General features: G+C 39.2%; 1 protein-coding gene across 2 annotated transcripts in view; it reads left to right on the top strand.

The window, feature by feature from the left end:
• The first annotated feature begins 13,971 nt into the window (after positions 1–13,971).
• Positions 13,972–22,601, top strand: part of COPS4 (COP9 signalosome subunit 4) — a 43,153-nt gene continuing 34,523 nt past the window's right edge. Inside the window, exon 1 of one of the 2 annotated variants that reach the window (XM_029944037.1) lies at positions 13,972–14,281. In XM_029944037.1, the coding sequence (XP_029799897.1) occupies positions 14,208–14,281 (74 nt within the window). In that variant the 5' untranslated portion in view covers positions 13,972–14,207. The remainder of the gene's footprint in view (positions 14,282–22,601) is intronic. The other variant, XM_029944028.1, reaches the window with a different exon arrangement.

The following is a 22,601-nucleotide window of genomic DNA, read 5'->3' as shown; positions in this document are numbered from 1 at the left end:
CTACTCGGGCAATTTATTAAATTAAAGGAAAAAAGCCAAATGATACTCTCTAGGGATGCACTGTATAACATTCGACAGCCATTCCTGAATTTTAAAAATTCATAGTAAAGGAACAGTTCTTTAAATGGATTGAGATAGTCATCAGAAAAGAGTTAACATCCTACCTTAGCATGAAATGGAGGAGGCACTCATATTAAAGTCAGGGACTAGACAAGGATGCAGGGCTATAGCAGCTATTATTTAATGTTTTCTGGGGCATCCTAGCTAAATGCAATTAAATAAGAAAAAAGAAAATAGAGGTTTGAATGCTGGAAAGAAGAGACTAAGTGGTCCTTATTAAAAATAATCACAGGGGCGCCTGGATGGTTCAGTTGGCAAAGCATCCGACTCTTGATTTCGGCTCAGGTCATGATCTCATGGTTCATGAGATCTAGCCCCTCATCGGGCTCTGTGCAGACAGTGCACAGCCTGCTTGGGATTCTCTCTCTTCCTCTCTCAGCCCGTCCCCCACTCTCTTCTTCTCTCTCTCTCTCTCAAAATAAACATTTTTTTTTTATTACAATGAGCTCAATGTTGGAGTTAATTGCTTAGCCTCTGGAGCCACACTGCCTGGGCCCAAATTCTGGCCCTGCTACTTAGTAGCTGCAAGATCTCCAACAAGTTACTTTCTACTCCTGTCTCAGTTTCTTTATCTGTAAATTGGAAATAACGTAGACATCCTATGGTTGTTGTAAGGAATACTGAGGAACCATGCATGAAACATTTCGAACACTGCCTGGCATGTAGTAAATACTCAATGACTGAAAAGTATTAATAATCAGAGCTACAATACAACGTAATATATCATCTAATCTTCTACCTTTTCTGAGAAAGCATTTTAGCTCCTGAGAGTCACTGCTATTCAAACATTTCTATTTCAAAAAAGAACCTTTGCTTTATATTTGCATGATGTCTTTTACAGATGAATCAAAAACATTTACTCAGAAAATATTTGTTGATCATCTACTGGATCCCAAGCACTGTGAAAGGCACTGGGAACAAGGTGGCAAACAAGATGGAGCTCTGTCCAATGGAACCTTCCCCGATGGTGGAACAGTTCCATAGCCACACTATCTAATACAGTACTCACTAGCCACATGTGGCTATCAGACCACTGAAGTATGGCTCTTCTGCAGCTATTTAATTATTTCATTATCCTTAATTTAAATTTAGATGGCTATGTGTGGCTGATGACTATATATTGGACAGCACAGTCAAGAGGAAATGACAGACAATAAATAGGTAGAAAAATTAAAAGAGTTTTAAATGAATAGGAGAGGGTTTAGGGTTTTTTTTTTTTCCCTCTCAGATATCTTCTGAGGAAAATATCAATACAAGGAATGAAAAGAATGATATAGAGGTGCCTGGCTGACTCAATCAGTAGACCATGTTATTCTTAATCTCAGAGTCATGAGTTGAAGCCCCATGTTGGGCATGGAACCTACTACAAATTTTAAAAAAAAAAGACACTGGTACAGAAGAAGTATGAGTTGGGCAGAATTATCAAGACAAAATTAAATGTATTACTGGGCACCTATTATGTGCCCACTATACTAGGTACAAAGTATTTACTAGTTAATAAATTTTCTGAAAATAGCTTAGTCTCCAAAAGATTCTTCAGAGGCTATTATGTACCAGGTATACTGCTAGGTACAAACTATACACTAGTTAATAAACTTTTCTTGGGGCACCTGGGTGGTTCAGTTGGTTGAGTGTCTGACTTCAGCTCAGGTCATGATCTTGCAGTCAGTGAGTTCAAGCCCCATGTCGGGCTCTGAGCTAAACAGCTCAGGGCCTAGAGCTTGCTTTGGATTCTGTGTTCTCCCTCTGCCCCTTCCCCGCTTGTGCTTTGCCTCTCTGTCAAAAATAAACATAAAAAAAATTTTACTAAAAAAAGATAAAATTAAATTAAATTAAAATTTCTTAAAAGAGCTTAGTTTCCAAAAGATTACCCAGAGGCTCATGAGCCCATTCATCATAAATCCAGATGTTTCTATGCAAGCAACCAATCTATACAAGTGTAATTATCCTTCTTTCTTTTCATTAAAACTCTTATAACAGATCTATAATCCCTTATTAACAGTTTCAAAATCCAAAATTTAAAATTTTTTTAAAGTTTATTTATTTTTGAAAGAAAGAGAGAGAGAGAGAGAGAGAGAGAGAGAGAGAGAGAGAGAGAGAGAAGGAGTGGTAAAGAGTCAGAGAGAGGGAGAGAGAGAGAGAATCCCAAGCAGGCTCCACACTGTCAACATGGAACCTGATGCAGGGCTCATACTCATGAGCTATGAGATCATGACCTGAACTGAAACCAAGAGTCAGACCCTTAACCAACTGAGCCACCCAGGTGCCCCTCAAAATCCAAAATTTTTGAAAACTAAAGGATTTTATTAAAGCTTATGACAAACTCAAGAGAAAAGCCTGGCTCAATATGACATAAAGTATTAATATTCTACACCAAGTAGTATAAATATACATATATGCCAGTGCAGAAATATGAATGTGTTTGATTATGGGTCTTGATTATGGCCAAAGGGGTTGAAAGGAACTTTTATGGAATGGGATGTTTTTGACCTTTACTGTGGTAGTTGCATGAGAAACTCACTGAGTATTCTTAAAATGGATGCAATTTTTATGTCAATTATACCCCTTAAAGTTGGTTTTTAAAGAAAAAGTTCTTAAAATTTCATGTACATATTCTTTTCTAAAATCCAAAATGTCCTCATTTCTAAAATTCATTGATACTCAGTGGTTTCTAATAAGATAATGTAGATCACTATCACTCTGAACACACCCTAAGTTTTTTCACATATGGTACCTGATGTGATTAGTAACTGTCCGATCACCTAACAGTTAAAATCAACCAATAAAATCATCTGTTGGCGATAGGCAGAGTTCAATTACTTTTCCTCCAGCAGCAAGGTTTATTTGCCTCTATAATCGTTCTTTTTGTGTTTGTAAGTAAAAGGATCGAAGTAGAGGATTCTCTGTAAGGCTCTGATCTGCAATGTCCTCCCAGTCGTCTGTGGTTTCACTTTCCGAGGTTCCAGTTACCTGCAGTCAACTTTGGTCCAGAAGTAGATGATCCTCTTTCCTATATGTCATCAGAAGGTCAATAGTAGCCTTGGGGCGCCTGGGTGACTTAGTCGGTTAAGCGTCCTACTTTGGCTCAGGTCATGATCTTGTGGCTCACAGGTTAGAGCCCCACTTCAGGCTCAGCTCAGAGCCTGGAGGCTGCTTCGTGGATTCTCTGTCTCCCTTTCTCTCTGCCCCTCCCCAGCTCGTACTCTGTCTCTCTCTTAAAAATAAATAAAACATTAAAAAAAAATTTAAGAAGGTCAGTAGCAGCCTAACTCTAACACTAAATCACAATGCCTACACCACTCACCTCACTTTATCTTATTATGTAGGCATTTATCATCTCATATCATAAGTAGGTGAGTTCAGTACAATATTTTGAAAGACTACATTCATATGCCTTTATATATATATATATACATATATATACACATACAGTATATCGCTAATGTCTATTTTATCATTACCTATTGTTAATCTCTTACTGTGACTATAAACTAAACTTTATCATAGGTATGGCTGTACAGCAAAAAGAATAGTATATATAGGGCATAGTATCATCTGCAGTTTCAGGCATCTACTAGGAGGCTTAGAACATATCCTTTGTGGATACGCCAGCACTTGTCTTGCTAGGGGTATACCATCCCTAGTGTGGCTTTACCCTTGAAGCAAGTGAGTATTTCCAATGTCAGTCATCCCAAGAAAAGGCACAGGATATAGGAACTTGAAAGAAGGGCTCACACAGACAGGCAAGTGCTACTGGTCTCTTGGTCTTGCTCACTTGTACCTGGACCCAGAGTTTAATGTGTTTGAAGGAATGCGTTCATCTTCCACCTAACAGAGGAAGAAGACTTTTGCCTCTACAGAGACTAGAAGCTTTTTCTTTCTTATTTTTAACATTTTAATTTTTTTTAATGTTTAGTTTTGAGAGAGAGAGTGTGCACGCGCATCAGCAGGGAAGGGACAGAGAGAGAGGGAGATACAGAATCTGAAGCAGCTGTAGGCTCTGAGCTGTCAGCACAGAGCCCAACATGGGACCTGAACTCATGAGCAATGAGATAATGACCTGAGCTGAAGTCAGATGCTTGACCGACTGAATCATCCAGGCACCCCTTTTTTTTTCCTCTTTTAATCACAAAGCATCTTCCCTGGAGAAGATCCAGTTAATAGATGTGGATTCCCCTTATTGTGTAGCTGGTGGCTTCTGTGGGGTTCTAGGAACATACAAGCCCATACACAGTCTTTATCAATTTATTTAAATATTTAGTAGAATTCTTTGCTGTTTGACTGGCTGCTCCGTCTTCCTTCACATGCTGTGCCACAGAGGACCCATCTCATCTGTGTTTACAAGTACTTGTCTTTACTTAGATTCAGCCTAGTAAGTTGCCCTCAGCTCTCTGATTGGCTCAATAAAAGTTATGACTTTATAGCTTGCCTAGCTTATTGTTGTGGTTGTGGGAGCAACACCCTTTCCAGCCTTCTGCTCCTAGGCAGAAGCTGGAAGTCCTCCAGGTATTATGTTGTTAAAAGGGTTGAAGGTTATCTATTGTTAGACCACAGGGCTCATCACAGTTTTTACCCAAGATAGTTTTTCTACTTACTCTCTTAACCCACCCCTTCCTACTTGCCTTTCTAGCTCTCAGAGCTCTTGCTTTACAACCCAGATTTCACTAGTTGCTTCTGGTTGTTTCCATACTTGGTGGCAGATTTGGACCATCTTCTCTACCTCACTAACATTAGTTCCTACTCAACCTTTGGATTTGTATGTTCCTTGACTTAAGTGCCACCTTCAAAGCAGGGAGACTGAGATGGAAACAACATCACATTCAATATTGCTTGGATTTTCTAGGTCTCTTTATTTGCCCAACTATGTTATTTACTCAATTTAACAACTATTTCTTGATTATTTACTAAATACATGGCATACAGTTATGGGTACCAGCTAGTTTATAAAAAAAAGACTATCACCTATCTTTCACCCTTTTTCTCATTCCCAATTCAACTATATGACCCCAATTGAAACATGAATACATGGGAATCAGCAGACAGACTCAGTGGACACCAGATGGCATCAATGAAGGCTCAAGTTATAGTGAGTCTAGAGACAGAAAGGAAAGAGCATCAGAACATAGTGGATAATGAAGAGTAGAGCCCGTGAAGACCCATGGTCTAAGCGGGAGGATGGTACCTGGTACTGTTCTTAAAAGAACCTGCTGAGACACACAAATGGCCAACAGGTGCTTGAAAAGATGCTCAACATCACTAATCATCAGGGAAATGCAAATCAAAACCACAGTGAGATACCACCTTACATCTGTCAAGACGGTTAAAATAAAAAAGACAAAAGATACCAAATGTTGGTGAGAATGTGGAGAATAAAGGAACCCTCATGTGTTGATGGGAATGCAAATTGGTACAGCCATTGTGGAAAACAGTACAGGGGTTCTTCAAAAAATTTAAAATAGAATTACCATATGATCTAGCAATTCCACTACTGGGTATTCTCTCCCTCCCCCCCCCCAAAAAAAGAAAACAAAAACACTAATTCAAAAAGATAAATGCACCTCTATGTTTATTGCAGCGTTACTTATAATAATCAACATATAGAAGCAGTCCAAGTGTTCACTGATAGAAGAATGGATAAAGAAGATGTGAGGGATATATATATTATATATATATGTATATGTATGTCATATACATATATATGTCATATCATATATATATGTGCAATAGAATATTACTCAGTCATAAAAAAGAAAGAGATCTTGCCATTTGCAAAAACATGGATGGACCTAGAGGGCATAATGCTAAGTGAAAGAAGTCAGACAGAAGAAAAATAAATGGTATATGGCTTCACTCACATGTGGACTTTAAGAAACAAAACAAAGAAAAAACAGACAAACAAAACAGGCTCTTAAACAGAGAACAACCTAGTGGTTGCTCGAGGGGAGAGGTGGGGGGGAATAAGTGAATATGTGGAGCTTCTGAATCACTGTATTGTACACCTGAAAGTAATATAATGCCGTGTCAATTATACTTCAATTAAAAATATAATAAAATGAGATAAATTTTCAAAAAAAAAAAGAAAGAAAGAAAGAAAGAAAAAGGACTTGCTGGTCATCCTGACAAAGAGGAGCTTTGAGGAAACAGAAGAGTTGCACTGAAACTTCTCTTTCTTTGAAGCTGATAAAGCACTAGCTTTTGAAACTGCTAGAGAAGACTGAAAACATCTTAAACCATAAATAAATATATAAATACATAAATAAAAGCCCTCATCAAGACTAAATTAAATACGCACACAAGACTATTGAACAAAATTCATTTTATTCCCTTTTCAAATTGAGGTTTCACCTTCAATTAAATGCACAGATCTTAAGTGTACAGTATGATGAACTTTGATACATCCATACTATACCACCCATATGAGCCACACCTCTGTAAACATATAGAATATTTCCATCACCGCTTGCTACTTCCCCAGTAAATTACCATTGTTCCCCATTTCCCCCTTCCTAGGTAATTTCTGATTTTCTATCACCACAGATTAGTTTTGTTTGACTTAGAACTTCAGGGGAGCCTGGGTGGCTCAAGTCCATTAAGTGTCCAACTTTGGCTCAGGTCATGATCTCACAGTTCATGACTTTGAGCTCTGTGTTGGGCCCTTAGGGGACAGCTTGGAGCCTGGATTTAAAAAAAAAAAAAAAAAAAAAAAGAACTTCATGTAGAAGGACTCTTATTATATTTACTTTTTAAGGTCTGATTTCTTTTACTCGGTATAATGTTTTGAGATTCACTCACGTTCTTGTATATATCTGTAGTTTTTTCCCCTTCTAATGCTGAGTAGTATTCTACTGAATGCATATGCCACAGTTTCTCCATCCACTTTCCTTGTGATGGACATTTGGGTTGTTTTCACTTGAAGCTATTATAAATAAAGCAGCTATAACATTTTTGCACAAGTAAACAAATGGAAATCATGATTTTAAAAACATGAAATTGATGATACATTGAAGAATGACTGAATCTTGCTAAGTGGCCTGAAAAGTGGAAAAGATATCTCAAAACACAGAGCAAAAAAATAAAAAGAGAGAAATTATGATGGAAAAGGCACATCACTTTGAAGGTACATCCAAAAGACCTGAAATATAACTGTTTGAATTGCAGAAGGAGAGAAAGGAACAGATAAAAGAGAGGTAATAATTAAATAATAATAGAAAATTCCCATGACCTAAAGATAGATGTGCGTCTGCAGATGAAAAGGGTCACGGAGTTCCAGGCAACATCAATGAGACAAGACACACGTAGGCATATCTGAGGAAAATTCCTATAAAGAGAAGATCTTTTAAAACTTTTAGGTGGAAAGAACGAGTCACTCACAAAAAGAAGAAGAAAAACAAGAACAAAGGAGACTGTGGGGCTGGGGGAGGAGGAGTGAGGAAAAAGAGAAAGAGGAGGAAGAATAAGAGGAAAAAGAGGAAGAAAGAGAAGAAGAAAGGTGCAGAAATAAAGCCAAATGAGAACAATCGAAGGCTATTAACTCAGAGCTTCGATAGCAAGGGGTCTGGGAAACCATGACTTGTGTTTGACAGGCAGGCAGAGGAATGGAAAGCTTTATGGTGGGAAAAGGGAATTCAGACATGCCCTGATTGGAGGCTGTTGGCATGGGGGAGCTGTTGGAAGCTACCTAGAAGTGGGGTAGGGGTAGAAGATAACCAATTACCTATGTAATTGGTTAGGGGAGTGTTTTTGGCTTTCCCTGGTTAGGGCCAAAATTAGGGAAGCTGTCACTGATCAATCAAGTGCTGGCCATTTGGGGCTGAGAACCACAGCTGTTGTTTGGCTTCCTGGGATGGCTGCTGCGGATGCTGAGCTGCTTTCCTGGACTGGTTGCTGAAGACTGTTTTGTTAGTTGTTTTTTTTTTTAAGTTTATTTATTCATTTTGAGAGAGAGACAGATAGAGCATGAGCAGGGGAGGTGCAGAGAGAGAGGGGGAGAGAGAATCCCAAACAGGCTCCACACTATCAGCGCAGAGCCTGATGCGGGGCTTGAACTCACAAACCGTGAGATCATGACCTGAGCCAAGATCAAGAGCCAGATGCTTGATCAACTGAGCCACCTAGGCACCTGGGGTCATTTTTATTTTTACATACAGTAAAAATGTCATTGTCTGTTTGCATACTCAGTCTTTCAAAGAGTAAAAAGAGAGAGAGAGAATGGAGAAAAGAGGGAGGGAGGAAGGAAAGAAGGTGGTAGAGGAAGAGAGGGAGAGATATCATTAGCATTGGACTTCTCATGTGAAATCCTGGAAACTGAAAAACTGTGGAGTAATATTTCAAAGGTCACTGAGGGAAAAGGACAGTAGCTCAGCCAAAATCCTACTCAGCCATCAAGATGATAGATATTTGTGAATATGCACAGATTCATAAATATGTTACCCATGCACAGACTCTGAGGGATCAGTTAAAAGTGGGCACTACCATGGGCACTTGGGTGGCTCAGTCGGTTAAGTATCTGACTTCGGCTCAGGTCATGATCTCATAGTGCACGGGTTCGAGCCCCACAGGTTCTGTGCTGAAAGCTCAGAGCCTGGAGCCTGCTTCAGATTCTGTCTCCCTCTCTCTCGGCCCTTCCTCTGCTCACGTTCTGTCTCTCAAAAATGAATACACATTAAAAAAAAAAACTTTAAATAGTGACCTCTACCAAACAATGAAACAATCAGAGCAGAAACCTCATAGCAAGATAGGCAGATGAAGAGAAGGGGAATCTGTGATGATTAATTTAATTTAAATTTATATAGTAATGTAAGAGAATAATGACAATGAAACTGGGAATTATAGCACAAGTGTTAAATTAGTGATTTCTAAAATAGAGGAGACATACTGCAAAGAAAAAGCAAGTACTTGCTGCAGTGGAACAAAGTGCCAACCTATCTCAGTGAAACTGAGGAATTTGGTAAGGGCGGAGGGGACAGAAGTCAGTAAATTCTCAAAGTCTCAACTAGAAGCAAAAAATGTGGAAGTAAAAATATCCTATGCATCTTATTTACTGAGGTAAATACCTTGACAGAGGCAATGGGGGACTAACATGTCCAGAAGTGTGGATAGGGCTGAAAACCTGTCCTCCTATATTGTTAAAGAAAAAGTGATAGGAATGTCAGAAAAGGGAAGGTCATCACCAGTTAAGCTGAAAAGAAGATGAGCCTTAATACAGTTTTCACACTAGTTCAACTGGAAAGAAATGATTCAGGATATGACAGAACAGCATAATAAGAAATGGAACACCCAGAATGAGTGGCAGAATTCAGGTAAGAATTAGAAATAAAAACATCATTTCAGAAATGGAGACTCAACTAGTAGGAAACCAGGAGTAAATAAAAGTGACAGATAATACCTTAAGAGAAATAGAGTGAAAAGAAATAAAATCATAATCAAAAATTTGAAAAAAGAAATAAGATTTTGAGGAAAGGTAACTAATATTAAGAGAGCTAAAGATAACCTAACATAAAAACAGTAGTTTCTGAGAAAAGAATCCAATGGAATAGAACAAGTACAAAAATGATTATAATGTTATTCAAAAACTGAATAGATATTCAAACTCTCTATTGAAAGAGTATACTATATACCAAAGAATACTGACCCAAAATGACCAACACCAACACTTGGTCTAGTAAAATTACTTGATGTTAAAGGAGAAAAAAGCAGAGGGCATCTAGGCAAAAAAGAGGAGGTGACTTACAAGGAAAAGAATATTAAACTTCTATGAGATATTTTTCAGCAATGCTTTAGGTCCTGAGAAAATGGAGCACCAAGCTGCAGATTCTCAAGAAAATTGAGTCAAGGATTATTATATCTAACAAAACTGGTTTTTCAAGTGTAAAAGGCACAAGATGTTTCCAACACACAAGAACATTCAAAATTATGATTTCAGGAGCCCTTCCTGAGAAACCTATTAAAGAGCTACCTTTCATCAACTAAAATGACTAGAGAAGTCTCAATATAAGAGCCGATAGTGAGTATTGCATGTGTGTTACAGAACTAAGACTAAATGAGGACTAAGAGGAAGAAAGTATAGTTTGTAATAGCTCTATGTGCTCACAATAGAGATATAGTCCAATTATGAAAAATGAGAGTAAATGGGAGAGAAATAGCAGGAAAATGTTGAATTCTTCAGCAATCATACTGGGTATAGTAGTATCAGTATTATTATTCTGAAGTTGTTGTGTATACAATGTGGGGTGAATGAAATATTCTGATTCTATAATCTCCTATGTACTTGTGAACCAGGATTCTGGATGAGGAAGTAAGGAGATTCAGATGTAATGCAGAAGAGGGTAAGTAAAATCACCTAAATTGGAATTGAATGTATGAACTCATGACTTACTTTATCCTTAAAATATGTATATATTTCCTAGTTCTGTCCTATTAAAAGGTCCCAAAATGACCAAGACAGTAGCAATGAGCATCCCTAGCACTCAGATTGTTATCTGTAAATATCATTCCTAAAAGGAACTAAAGGAGCAAGGGCTTCTTGGTGAAACAACTGATTCTGGGTCCAGGCTAGGAAATACACAAGATGACTCTAGAATAATTTTGTCAAACAGCATTAGCAACATGTGGAATAAATGTAAAGTTAAGGATGGGTTTTTTTCTCTCAGAAAAGAGCAGGACATATGCAATCACCTATGCTCTTTTTTTTTTTTTAATGTTTGTTTATTTTTGAGAGACAGCGCATGAGCAGGGGAGGGAAAAATAGAGAAGGAGACACAGAATCTGAAGCAGGCTCCAGGCTCTGAGCTGTCAGCACAGAGCCCGATGCTGGACTCGAACCCACAAACCGTGAGATCATGACCTGAGCTGAAGCTGGCCACTTAACCAACTGAGCCACCCAGGCGCTTCAACCTATGCTCTTTTTTAATTTTTCCTTCTATAGCAAGGCATGTTTGAGCTGGGCACATGGGACACAGAGTGGAAAATGCACCAGGAAAAGGACCCCAGAATGACTTCCTCTGTATATCTGTAGGGAAATTGTGAGGGGGGAGAGACTAACTAGTTGGTTATACAAAAATGGGAATTTCCTGGCTAGGGAAATGGCTTTAATACCCATTAATAGCAAGAGCTTAGTGAACAAACACATCTAGTGGGGTGCACATCTAAGCTAGAGCAGTGCTACTCAAACTTTAATGTTCAAGCATTACTAGATAATTTTGTTAATATTGGCAGTTTTGATTCAGTAGGTGTGGGTTGGGACCTATGGTTTTGCATAACACAGAACTAGGATTTGCTAATTCAGATGTGCCTAGCTAACTTCTTGCTAAGCAACTGAAAAGAGAGAATGAGTTTCCAGTGCCATGCTTGTTTGTTTTTCCTCCCTGCTGTAAATAAAACTTAAAACCATGTAGAATCTCTTAGAGGTTAGGCAGGGTAATGAGCAGTCTGGAAAAGGGAGGCCTTGTCATATCAAACAGTTTAGTCAAACTGCTGCCTAAAATAACCAGGAAGGTAGACAACTTCCCTGCCTAGCTTATTGCTCTAGTGAAGGTACATAAAAAGAACAAACTTGAGTGTTTGGCTGCTTTTTTTTTTTTTTTTGCTTTCAGCAAGGTATTACAAATAAAGTTCGATGTCAGTGTAAAAAGCAAATAGAACATTTGGAAATTCTTGGGCTTCACTAAGTTGAAAAAGGCAACTGCTTATGTACCCCTCAACACCAGAAGAGAAGACTTGGCTTAGAGATTTCTCATAGTCCATCAAGATTTTTTTGGCAAACATTAAACGAACAAGAAAACAAAGATAAACTGAAGCAAAAGTCAAATTAATAGAGTTCTCTTCTCACTTAAGCCTATTGTTTCAGATAACCTCAAGATTGTCATCACTGAAAAGATGTTAAGAGGGGTACCTGGGTGGCTCAGTGGGTTAAGTGCCCAACTTCAGTTCAGGTCATGATCTCACGGTTCATGAGTTCAAGCCCCACGTTGTGCTCTGTGGTGACAGCTCAGAGCCTGGAGCCTGCTTCAGATTCTGTGTCTCCCTCTCTCTCTGCTCCTTCCCTGCTCATACTCAGTCTCTCTCTGTCTCTTTCTCAAAAATAAATAAATGTTAAAAAAATTTTTTTAAAAAGATGTTAAGAATGGTTTGAGTATAGAAGCCAGGAAATATGCCATGTTTAACAACTATTTCTAGAAGCAACTGTGGGTGTGGTTACTGGAACCTGAAACTGTCTGGAAGCAGAGTTTACTGAATATTCAACTAAATGACATTTAAAAAAATACTGAAAAGCCTGACCTACAAAAGCTCTCAATCCAAGTCTAAAGACATTCCCCCAAAGAGGGAATATTTACCAATATCCAGTTAACTTGTAGTCCTAGGGCAAAGCCCAGAGTATAATGGACAATGGAGCTCCTCTCAAAGAGCAGAACCAGGGTCTAACCAAGGAACTTATTTCACTACTAGAGTAAAGGGTATTAATAATTCCTACCCAGGATTCCACCATCACTGTGGGCAAGTGACTGCTATGAGTTTTACATGCTTCTTCTTCTTATTTTTTTTTTAGTTTTAACTGTGGTTATCCTGTTCCTGTTCCACTGTTGTTTTGTATTACATGTATGGGCATGAGGCAGATAATTTATTTCTTAGTGCAGATGACACTGGGTCATGAAAAGACCTATCCCAATCTGATGGAGAGGGCTGTGCATCATCAGACATCTGATTTTTGAGTTGGTATAGAAACTGACTAGGGAATCGATCTCTCTTCTTCAGGGGTAAGAGTGCTTACTGCAAGAAGAATACACACAGATATTTAGGTGATCAAAGAGAGAGACTGTAGTAGAGACCACAGATTGTCCTTTGAACGAATCTTTTTCTTTTTCTTAGGCAAAGGGCTGCCCAACTGGAAATCAAATTTCCAGCCTCACTGTTGCTAACATGGTTATGTGACTAAATTCTTGCCAATGGCCTGAGATCTGAATTGATGTGGGCAATATCCACTTTCTTAAAGGATTTCCATGTTTTGGTCTTCTTTTCTTTCTCCTACCCAATAGAGGGAACACACTATTTATCACACACCATGATGGCAAAAATTCAAAAGTCTGACATCCGTTATAAACAAGGCTGTAGAAAATGTGTAGGCATTCCTACATATTGTTGGTAGGAAGTTACTTATTGCAGCACTGGTTGATAAATTAACAACAACTTAAGTGTCTAGCTATAAAAATTAAAAAAACTATGACATTCCCTCATTATACGTATTACTCTCCAGTGCAAAAAAAATGATGAGGAAGCTCTCTGGACATACATGGTAAGATCTCCAAAATAAGTAAAAAAAAAAAAAAAACCCCAAAGGTAATAATAATAATAATGATGATGATGATGACGATATGGTATGTTATCTTTAGTAAAGCAGGAAAGTATAAACATTTACTTACAGAAAAAACTCTATAAACATAAGTAATTAATACAATTACATTTGAAGGTAGGTGACCATATCATCTGTCATCCAAATGGAACAGTTTTCAACAGTGAAAGGGCGTGTTATTAATAATCACTCCAGGACAACAGATGAAAAGTGGTACCGTTCTGGACAAACTGGGATGCATGATCAACCTACATAAAGGGTACAAAATAAGAGAAGAAATATATAGCTTTTTGTTGTTTTTTACAACAGTACCAGTCTGAATTGGAAATAATAACAACTCGTTTTTAGCACCAGTTAGGACTGTCTTAAAGAACGAAGAACAACAGTAAACCACAAGTGAGACGCGGAACCTAATGACGACGCGGTAATTTTGGCTACCCGGCACTTACTGGAGTTGCACAAGCCACACACGCCTTGGAACTTCATCCGCCAATCCTAAGTAGGAGCGTGCGAGCCTGAGCCCGTGGGAGAATCCTGGGCGGGCCTCGGACCTGAGTGGATCCTCGCGTCATTCAACTCTGGGGACGGAGCTTGAGTCGGCTCTCACATCGGACGCTCTGGCCCACACAGTCGCTGCTCTGTGGCATCTCGGGTTCCCTCTACCTGCACTCTGGAGGACTACACTCGTTTTCTTTTGGCGAAGGGTGAGAGGTCCGACAGTCTCTGCTGAGCTGGAAGAAAGATGGCGGCAGCCGTGCGGCAGGATTTGGCCCAGCTCATGAATTCGAGCGGTTCTCATAAAGATCTGGCGGGCAAGTGAGTATTTCCCAGGGGCCTGGGAGGTGAGGAGCGAACCCACAGACCTGTTCTCCTTGGGTTGATGGCGGCTTTGGGATATGAGGCTAGGAGCCGGCCTGACGACCAAGGGGGCGGGCCTGAGGTCGTTTGTGGACGCAAATATTGGGAGCAGCAGAAAGCTGGGCCGGGAACCCTTGGGGCAACAGACCTGGGATAACCGTCAACATGTTATGTCCTTGATAGCTTCCTTACTGGTTTCTTAAGAAGCACGCTATGAGAGACGGCTGCTCCCACGGCCTTAGCAGTCACTGATGCCTCTTTGCATTGCCGCTGGCCTATCACACCAAATTCTGGTCTCTCTTTGGATCCCCCCTTTTCTTTTCTTTTTTAATTGAGGGACAATTACAATATGGGATGTTGATGCAGAGTTTTCTGGGAGATTGTTTCTTGAGGCTGATGGGAGCTAAGGAGGTATGACTGCTATCAGGTCGTTCCAACCACCTGGATCGTTTTCTGTGAGTCCTTGTGTTTTGGATTCTCTGTACCATCAACTCTGAAGAGGGGCACATATGAACGGCCTCACAACGTCGGTCAAGATGTCTAAATTACTGATGTTTGCAGGAATCTGAATTGTTGAAGGTTTAGGTCCACTCCACGTGAAAATTTGTGACTTGTGCCTGTCATGCAAGCAGTTACTAAGTAGTGTTAATCGTAGGTAGGTAGGTAGGTAGGTAGGTATTGCCTCTTTTCTCTTTAGATAGATGATAGATAGATAGATAGATAGATAGATAGATAGATAGATAGATATTGCCCCTTTTCTCTTTGTAGATTATATAGCACCGTTCTTTTGTAATGAACTTGCGTTATGTTTAAAGTTTGGATCTCAAGTTGTTGGTAATATTTACATTCTGGCAGCTCAGATCACGTAGATCTATATTAATGGGATACACTTCTCTCACCTGGCTCTTGAAACCTTGGCTGTGCTTTATGTAGGCTCTGCTGTCTTTTCTCTGGTGGTATATGTAATCCAGTTTTATCAATGGGAAATTTAGCTGTGTATCTATGTTTAGCTATTATGTACTGCAGTTTTCTCCTCATGAAAATGAGGATAGTAGGACTTACTCTTGTCTGAGGACAAAATGAGCATGTATATGTATATATGCTTATATCACACATACACTTAGAGCAGTATCTGACACCTATTCCCAGGAGATTGTCATTGTTACTGTTATTGTTATAAAGCAGTTAGTCAGTACATACATTGACTTATTCCATGAGTTGTAAATAAGTTGAATGTGTCTTCCTGGCTTAATCCTTTTCACATGTAATATTCACAGATTTGAGTGAAAGTAAAATAAGCATATGTTTTTCGCCATGCTCTTATATTTCCCCCTATGCTTGCTTGCTTTTTTGTTTTGTTGAAGAACGTGAGGTACATTATTTATCAGAAGACATCGTTTTTCAGGTATTCGCAGGATTCTGAAACTTAATACTTCCTTAGCTCTGAATTAGGGATTAAACAATAGTACCTATCTTATAGGGCACTTTAGTTGTTTATTACTGTATAACCAAAAACTTAGTGGTGTAAAACAACTCTTACTTTTCAGGATTCTTTGGATTAACTGGACTGTTTTGCTGGTGCACCCATGCAGGTGCAGCAGAATCAGCTGGTAGCTCAGTTGGGGCTGGTGGAATGAAAATGGACACACATGGGGCACCTGGGTGGCTCAGTTTCCGACTTCAGCTCAGGTCATGATCTCACAGTCCGTGAGTTCGAGCCCTGCATCAGGCTCTGTGCTGACAGCTCAGAACCTGGAGCCTGCTTCTGATTCAGTGTCTCCCTCTTTTCTCTGCCCCTCCCCCACTCACATTCTGTCTCTCTCTCAAGAATAAATAAGCATTAAAAAATAATAGATGGATAGATAAAATGGACTCACATATATATCAGGCTGTTGGCTGAGCCTTCCTCTCCACCTGGTCTCTCATTCAGTAGTTCCTTACAGGGCCATGGATGGTAGCTGCTAAATGTCTTAAGGCTAGCCATGGAAATCTCATAATGTCAAGTTTCTAAAACAAAGTAAGTCACACGACCAGTCCAGATTCAAGGGAAGGAAAAATGGAGTCTACCTCTTTATGGGAGAAGTGGCCAAGTAACATTGCAATGGGGCATGGGCATATGGGAGTATGATTCATTGGAGGCCATTACTCTAACAGTCTAACAGATGAGTTTATTGTGAAAATTAAATGAAGTCATGTGTTTGATAACTGATAACCAGTGCTTTCTGAGGAAAGTCTTAGCCTTGCCTGCAGGTACATACCTGGTCCTATATGGACAGGAAGGTGTCAGGACATTTATTTTCATAACAAAACAGTTCTGCCAGCTACAGGTTTATGAGGAAAACACTCTTGAAATGTGTAGTAGTTTTAGGATTTGTGTTAGAATTTGGATGACAAAGGAGTCCGTGTTAAGGAATGGCAGAGTAAATTCACTTCTGAAATATTGGTAATATGTATTTCCAGCAATTAGCAGGATATCTGTTAACAGAGTAGTCCTTTAGTAAGTATTGGTTGGATCACTGAATAGCTAGAAAGGTGTAGAGGTTATATTGGAACCCAGGTTTGTCTACCATAAAAAGCTTATTTTTAACCTACTTGCCTATACTGCTTTTCTTGCCCAATCTTCAATAAGAAATACTTTCTCAAAGGGCACCTGGGTGGCTCAGTCAGTTGAGCCTCCAACTTTGGCTCAGGTCATGATCTCGCCAGTTTGTGGGTTCTGTGTCTCCCTCTCTCTGTCCCTCCCCCGCTCATGCCTGTCTGTCTGTCTGTTTCTTATTCTCGCTCTCTCAAAAATAGATTAAAAAAAACAAACAAAAATGCTTTCTCATAACTGTGAATTAGCAGAACATTCTAAAGTCAATATAAGAAATTGGTCATATGATATTCATTTTTGCAGATTTTATAAACTGGTTTTCTACATATTATACATATTCATTATCCTCATAAGAGCTTTAGAGGGGAGGAGAGCTCTGAAGAGGGAGCATTTGAATAGGTAGCTGTTGTGATAGTCTTATTGTATTGTCTTGGCTAAAACCTACCAATTCTTTGAAACTCAGTTGCAATGTTATTTCTTCTAAAAAGCCTTCTCTAAACAGCCAACAACACACATTCATAACTATCCTTGCAGAGTACCTGGTTAGTTGCTCTTAGCCCAGTGGCAGACAATGTTTACTTGTACCGTAGCACTTAACTGTCTTACTTGTCTGCTTTTTCAGTTAGAATGTATGTAATTTCTTTGAGGACATGTATGATGTTATGGATTATAGGTCTTTGTTGAGTTAATTCTGTAGGAACTTTTTTTTCTTCCTAGTTCTCTGTATGGAAGGTACCCAGAAGAGGATAGCAGGCCTGTAGAGTCTAAACATTTCATTTTATAGGAACCTGTTGGCCTAGAGAAAAGAGAATAATGGGAGACCTTTTAGCTTTCTTTGAATATTAGAAAAGCTATTTTGTAGAAAAGAAAATAGACTCCTCTATCTTATAGAGGTAGACTTTGGATTAGAGCTTTCTAATAATAGAGTGAAATAGAAATGTCAAAAATGGAGCACCTGGGTGGCTCAGTCAGTCAATCATCTAACTTTGGCTCAGTCATGATCTCGCCTTTCATGAGTTCCAGCCTGCACCTAGCTCTCTGCTGACAGTGCAGAGCCTGCTTTGGATCCTCTCCGTCTCCCTCTCTCTGCCCCTCTCCCTTTCATTCTCTCTCTCTCTCAAAAATAAATAGACATTTAAAAAAACTGCCAAAAAATGGAAGACACACATACTAAAGGATAGACTATATAATCTTCAGGGCCTGCTGTAACTCCGATCCCCTAGTTCTGTTTTTCCCACACACAGGTTTTCATGGTTCCCATCTCAAGAGTAAAGTTCCCTAACATATATTGTTATCTTTGTTAACATCTTTGTTTACATATTTTAATCCTTAACAAGTAATATGTACATTACATATGAGAAAACTGAAGTACAGAGGTGAAATATCATGTTCGAGGCCACATAGCTAGTGGCAAGGCCATAATACATCCTATCTGTTTGGCTCATAACCCTTAATTCTAAACACATCTACCATTTGGCTTTATATTTTTTCCTCCCAAACTGGACTACATTTCAGGTAGTGATTTTTTTTTTTTTTTTTTGGCCTAGAATACCTGTCTATTTCTACTCTTTCCCCCTTAACACTACATTAAAATATTTGGAATGCTTAAAGATCAACCTCATTTAGGAAATTATTCCTTCTAAGTAGATTAGCACTTACCTGTTTCTGAGATTTTTGTGTTTAATTTTCTGAAACTTTTTTTTAATGTTTTATTTATTTTTGAGAGAGAGAGAGGGAGACAGAGCAAGAGTCGGGGAGGGGCTGAGAGAGGGACACATACAGAATCTGAAGCAGGCTCCAGGCTCTGAACTGTCAGCACAGAGCCGGACATGGGACTCGAACTCACAAACTGTGAGATCATGACCTCAGCCGAAGTCAGACACCTAACCGAGTGAGCCACCCAAGCGCCCTGAAACTTCTTTATGATGTGTCTCTGTGGATTTGTTTTAATATTTATCTGCCATTTGGCTTTTGCTGTGAAATAAACCACTCTACAACTTAGTGGAATAAAACAACAGTCATTTACTTTCCTTATAATTCTTTTGGTTGGCAGTTTGGGCTGGGCCCAGCTGGAGGGTTCTCTGCTTCACATGGTCTGGGTTCCACATGAACTCCTACATGTGTCTGTAGCCAGCTGTAGGCAGTGTGGCTTTGGTGCGGTGCATTGGCTGTGGTGGTGGAGGTAACTGGGCTACATGTTTCATTATCAAGTAGGTTAGCCTGAGCTTGTTCATGTGGCCACAGCAGGGTCCCAAGAGGAAAGGACATAAGACCTCTTGAGTCTGAGTAGGTTTAGAACAGGCACTTCACTTCTATCAAATTCTATTAATCAAAACAAGCCCAGATCAGAGAGTGGAGAAAAACACTCTACCTGTTAATATGAAGAGCTACAAATTTACATTGCAAATGGCATAGATACAGAAGGTGAAAGAATTGTGTTTTGGGGCGCCTGGATGGCTCATTTGGTTAAGCGTCCAACTTCAACTCAGGTCATGATCTGGTTGTTCGTGAGTTCAAGCCCTGTGTCAGGGGACTGCTTAGCCCTTGGAGCCAACTTCAGATTCTGTCTCCCTGCCTCTCTGCCCCTCCCCCACTCATGCTTGTTCTTGCTCTTGCTCTCTCTCTTTCTCTCTCTCTCTCAAACATAAATAAACATTAAAAATTTTTTTTAAATTTATTTTCTGGAGATGGAGAGAGACAGTGTGAGCAGGGTAGGGTCAGAGAGAAAGGGAGATACAGAATCTGAAGCAGGCTCCAAACTCTGAGCTAGCTGTCTGTACAGAGCCCGACATGGGGCTCGAACCCTTGAACCGCGAGATCATGACCTGAGCTGAAGCCAGACGCTTAACCTACTGAGCCACCCAGGCACCCCCATGTAAAAAAAATTTTAGGGGCACCTGGGTAGCTTGGTTAAGCGACTGACTTAACACTCAGGTCATGATCTTGTGTGTGCAAGTTCGAGCCCCACATCGGGCTCTGTGCGGACAGCTCAGGGCCTGGAGCCTGCTTCGGATTCTTCGTCTTCCTCTCTCTTTGCCCCTCCCCTGCTCCTATTCTGTCCATCTCTCTCTCTCTCTCTCTCTCTCTCTCTCTCTCTCTCTCAAATAAATTAAAAACATTAAAAATTTTTTTTAAATTTTTAAAGAATTGTGGGGTTTGTTTTGTTTTTGTTTGTAAATACTGCATTAGCCTGGCTGTGCTTCATTGCAGTTGTTGAACCAGATAGATTCGATAGATTTGATTCTTTCATGGTCCTGAAATGTTTCAGCTATATATCTTCAAATGTTGCCTATGCCCATTGTGTTTACCTCTCTAGGACTTCAGTGAAACCCTTGTTAGTTAGGTCCTCTTAGTAGGATCGTTATGTCTTTTACTCTGTCTTCTGTACTTACAATTTCAGTGCTTTATTCTGGGTAGATTTTTCTGACTTGTCTCCTAGTTTTTCAGTTCTTCAGAAGTGTCATCTGCTGTTGAGAACATCTTTGAATGTTTAGGCTTCGTTATAGTATTTTTTAGTTCTATAGTTTTTTGGTGTTTCCTTTTCTAAACATTTTAAAAAGAGTCTTTTAAATGTTTATTTATTTTTGAGAGAGGGAAAGAAAGACTGCAAGTAGGGGAGAGGCAGAGAGAGAGGGAAATGGGATCTGAAGCTGGCGCTGCACTCATAGCAGAGAACTCGACATTGGGCTCGAACTCACAAACCCCAAGATCATGACTTGAACCGAAGTCAGATACTTAACTGATTGAGCCACCCAGGTGCCCAATTTTTAAAAGATTTTGTTCTAAGTAGACTCCATGCCCAACACAGGGCTTGAAACCACGACCGTGAGATTGAGAGTCTGTGCCAGCCAGGCATCCCAGTGGTTCTTTTTGCAAATGACACTTCTTATGCTTTTCAGTTCCTTGCTGAAAGATTATTGTCAAGTTAGCTAACATACAGTATATACAGTGTGCTCTTGGCTTTGGGAGTAGACTCCTGTGATTCATAACTTACATACAACACCCAGTGCTTGTTCCAACAAGTGCCCTCCTCAATGCCCATCACCCATTTTATCTACCTCCTCCACCCCCACCAACCCTCAGTTCTATAATTTAAGAGTCTTTTATGGTTTGCCTCTCTCTCTGTAACTATTTTTTTTCTTTTCCTTCCTCTATGGTCTTCTGTTAAGTTTCTCAACTTCCACACTTGCTGAAACTTTAAAGCTTGAGTTTATCTTTGTAAACAGTATAAGCATAATTGTACTGCAGTCTTTATGATAGCTCCAGTACCTGGAGTTCCTGTTTGTTGCTATTGTCTATTGCTTTTATTGATTCCAGTTCATATTGTCCTGTGCCTTCTAATCTTTGTTGAGCAAGTTATTTAAAAATATACTTTCAGAAACATTTGGAGGCTTAGAATGTCACCTTTCAGAGAGGATTTTCATTTCCTTCTGCTAGTCACCTGAGGGCTACCTAGCTGTCTATGACAAAGTCTTCAGAATTTTTTGGTTTCCCTAGATGATCCTTAGAATAAAAGTTGTAATCTTATTTCCAAAGTGGTAGTGTTTCCTCTTTTGACAAGCATGGTTCTCACTCTCTCTTCCTCTGCCCCTTCCCCCCCACACGTACCTTCTCTCAAAATAAATAAAACTTAAAAAAAAAAGATAATGTAACATATATGCATGTATACAGATACCTTTATATTTAAAAATACATTGCATTAAGTACATTACTCTTAAGAGTAAAGACCAATACATTTTCTCACATACATACATAGATAAATAACAATCAAGAACAAGCTTGGGGAATATTTTCAGCATCCTCAGAGGTTCCCTCATGTCCCTTCCCAGTCAATACCACCAAATATAACAACTACTCTGACCTCTGTCCCCATGAGTTGGATTTGCCTATTCTTGAAATGCACATAAACTGAATCATTCAGTGTATACCTTTTTGTGTCTGTCCTTTTTCACTCAACATCATATCTGTGAGATTCATGCATGCGTGAAGTATTCCTTACTGATTTGGAGAATTCCATTTTATTAGTGGGCCTCACTGTCTTATTGATGGACATTAGATTTTTTTCTAGTTTAGCACTATTATGAATAAAGGTACTATGAAAATTTATATATATGCGTAGACATTCATTTCTCTTGGATATATACCCAGGAGTAGAATATTTGGGTTACAGAGTAGACATATATTTAGTTTTAGTAGATACTGCCAGGGTTTTCCAGAGTGTAGATCACTTTACACCCCCATCAGGAATAGATGTTATTAGTTCTCCTATATCCCCACCAACACTCAGGTTTGTTGTTTTTAATATTATTCATTCTAGTGGAAGTATTTCCTATGCTAAAAATTTGCATTAACCTAATGAGTATTGAGGTTGAGTACCTTTTAATATGCTTATTGGGCATTTGGATATTATCTCTAGTGAAGTGCCTATGTAAGAGTTTTGTCTGTTTCTTAATTGGATTGTTTGTTTTTTACTGATTTACAGGCATTTTAAATATAGTCTGGAGAGGAGGGTTTTAGTTTTTGGGGGTTTTTTTGCCGAACACATGGATTACAAATACCTTTTCTGGCTTGCATGTTTTACTTTTTTTTTTTTTTTTAGAGTTCAGCTTTTTATTGAACAGATTACAGAAGCGGCACAGTGAAAGAGACCAAAGCCCATGTCATCATCAGAGTCCTCTGATTCTC

The sequence above is a fragment of the Suricata suricatta genome, chromosome 1 (genome assembly GCF_006229205.1).
Source record: "Suricata suricatta isolate VVHF042 chromosome 1, meerkat_22Aug2017_6uvM2_HiC, whole genome shotgun sequence".
NCBI lineage: Eukaryota > Metazoa > Chordata > Mammalia > Carnivora > Herpestidae > Suricata > Suricata suricatta.
The sequence above is the reverse complement of the archived record's forward strand: the minus strand, read 5'-3'. Positions and strand labels throughout refer to the sequence as shown.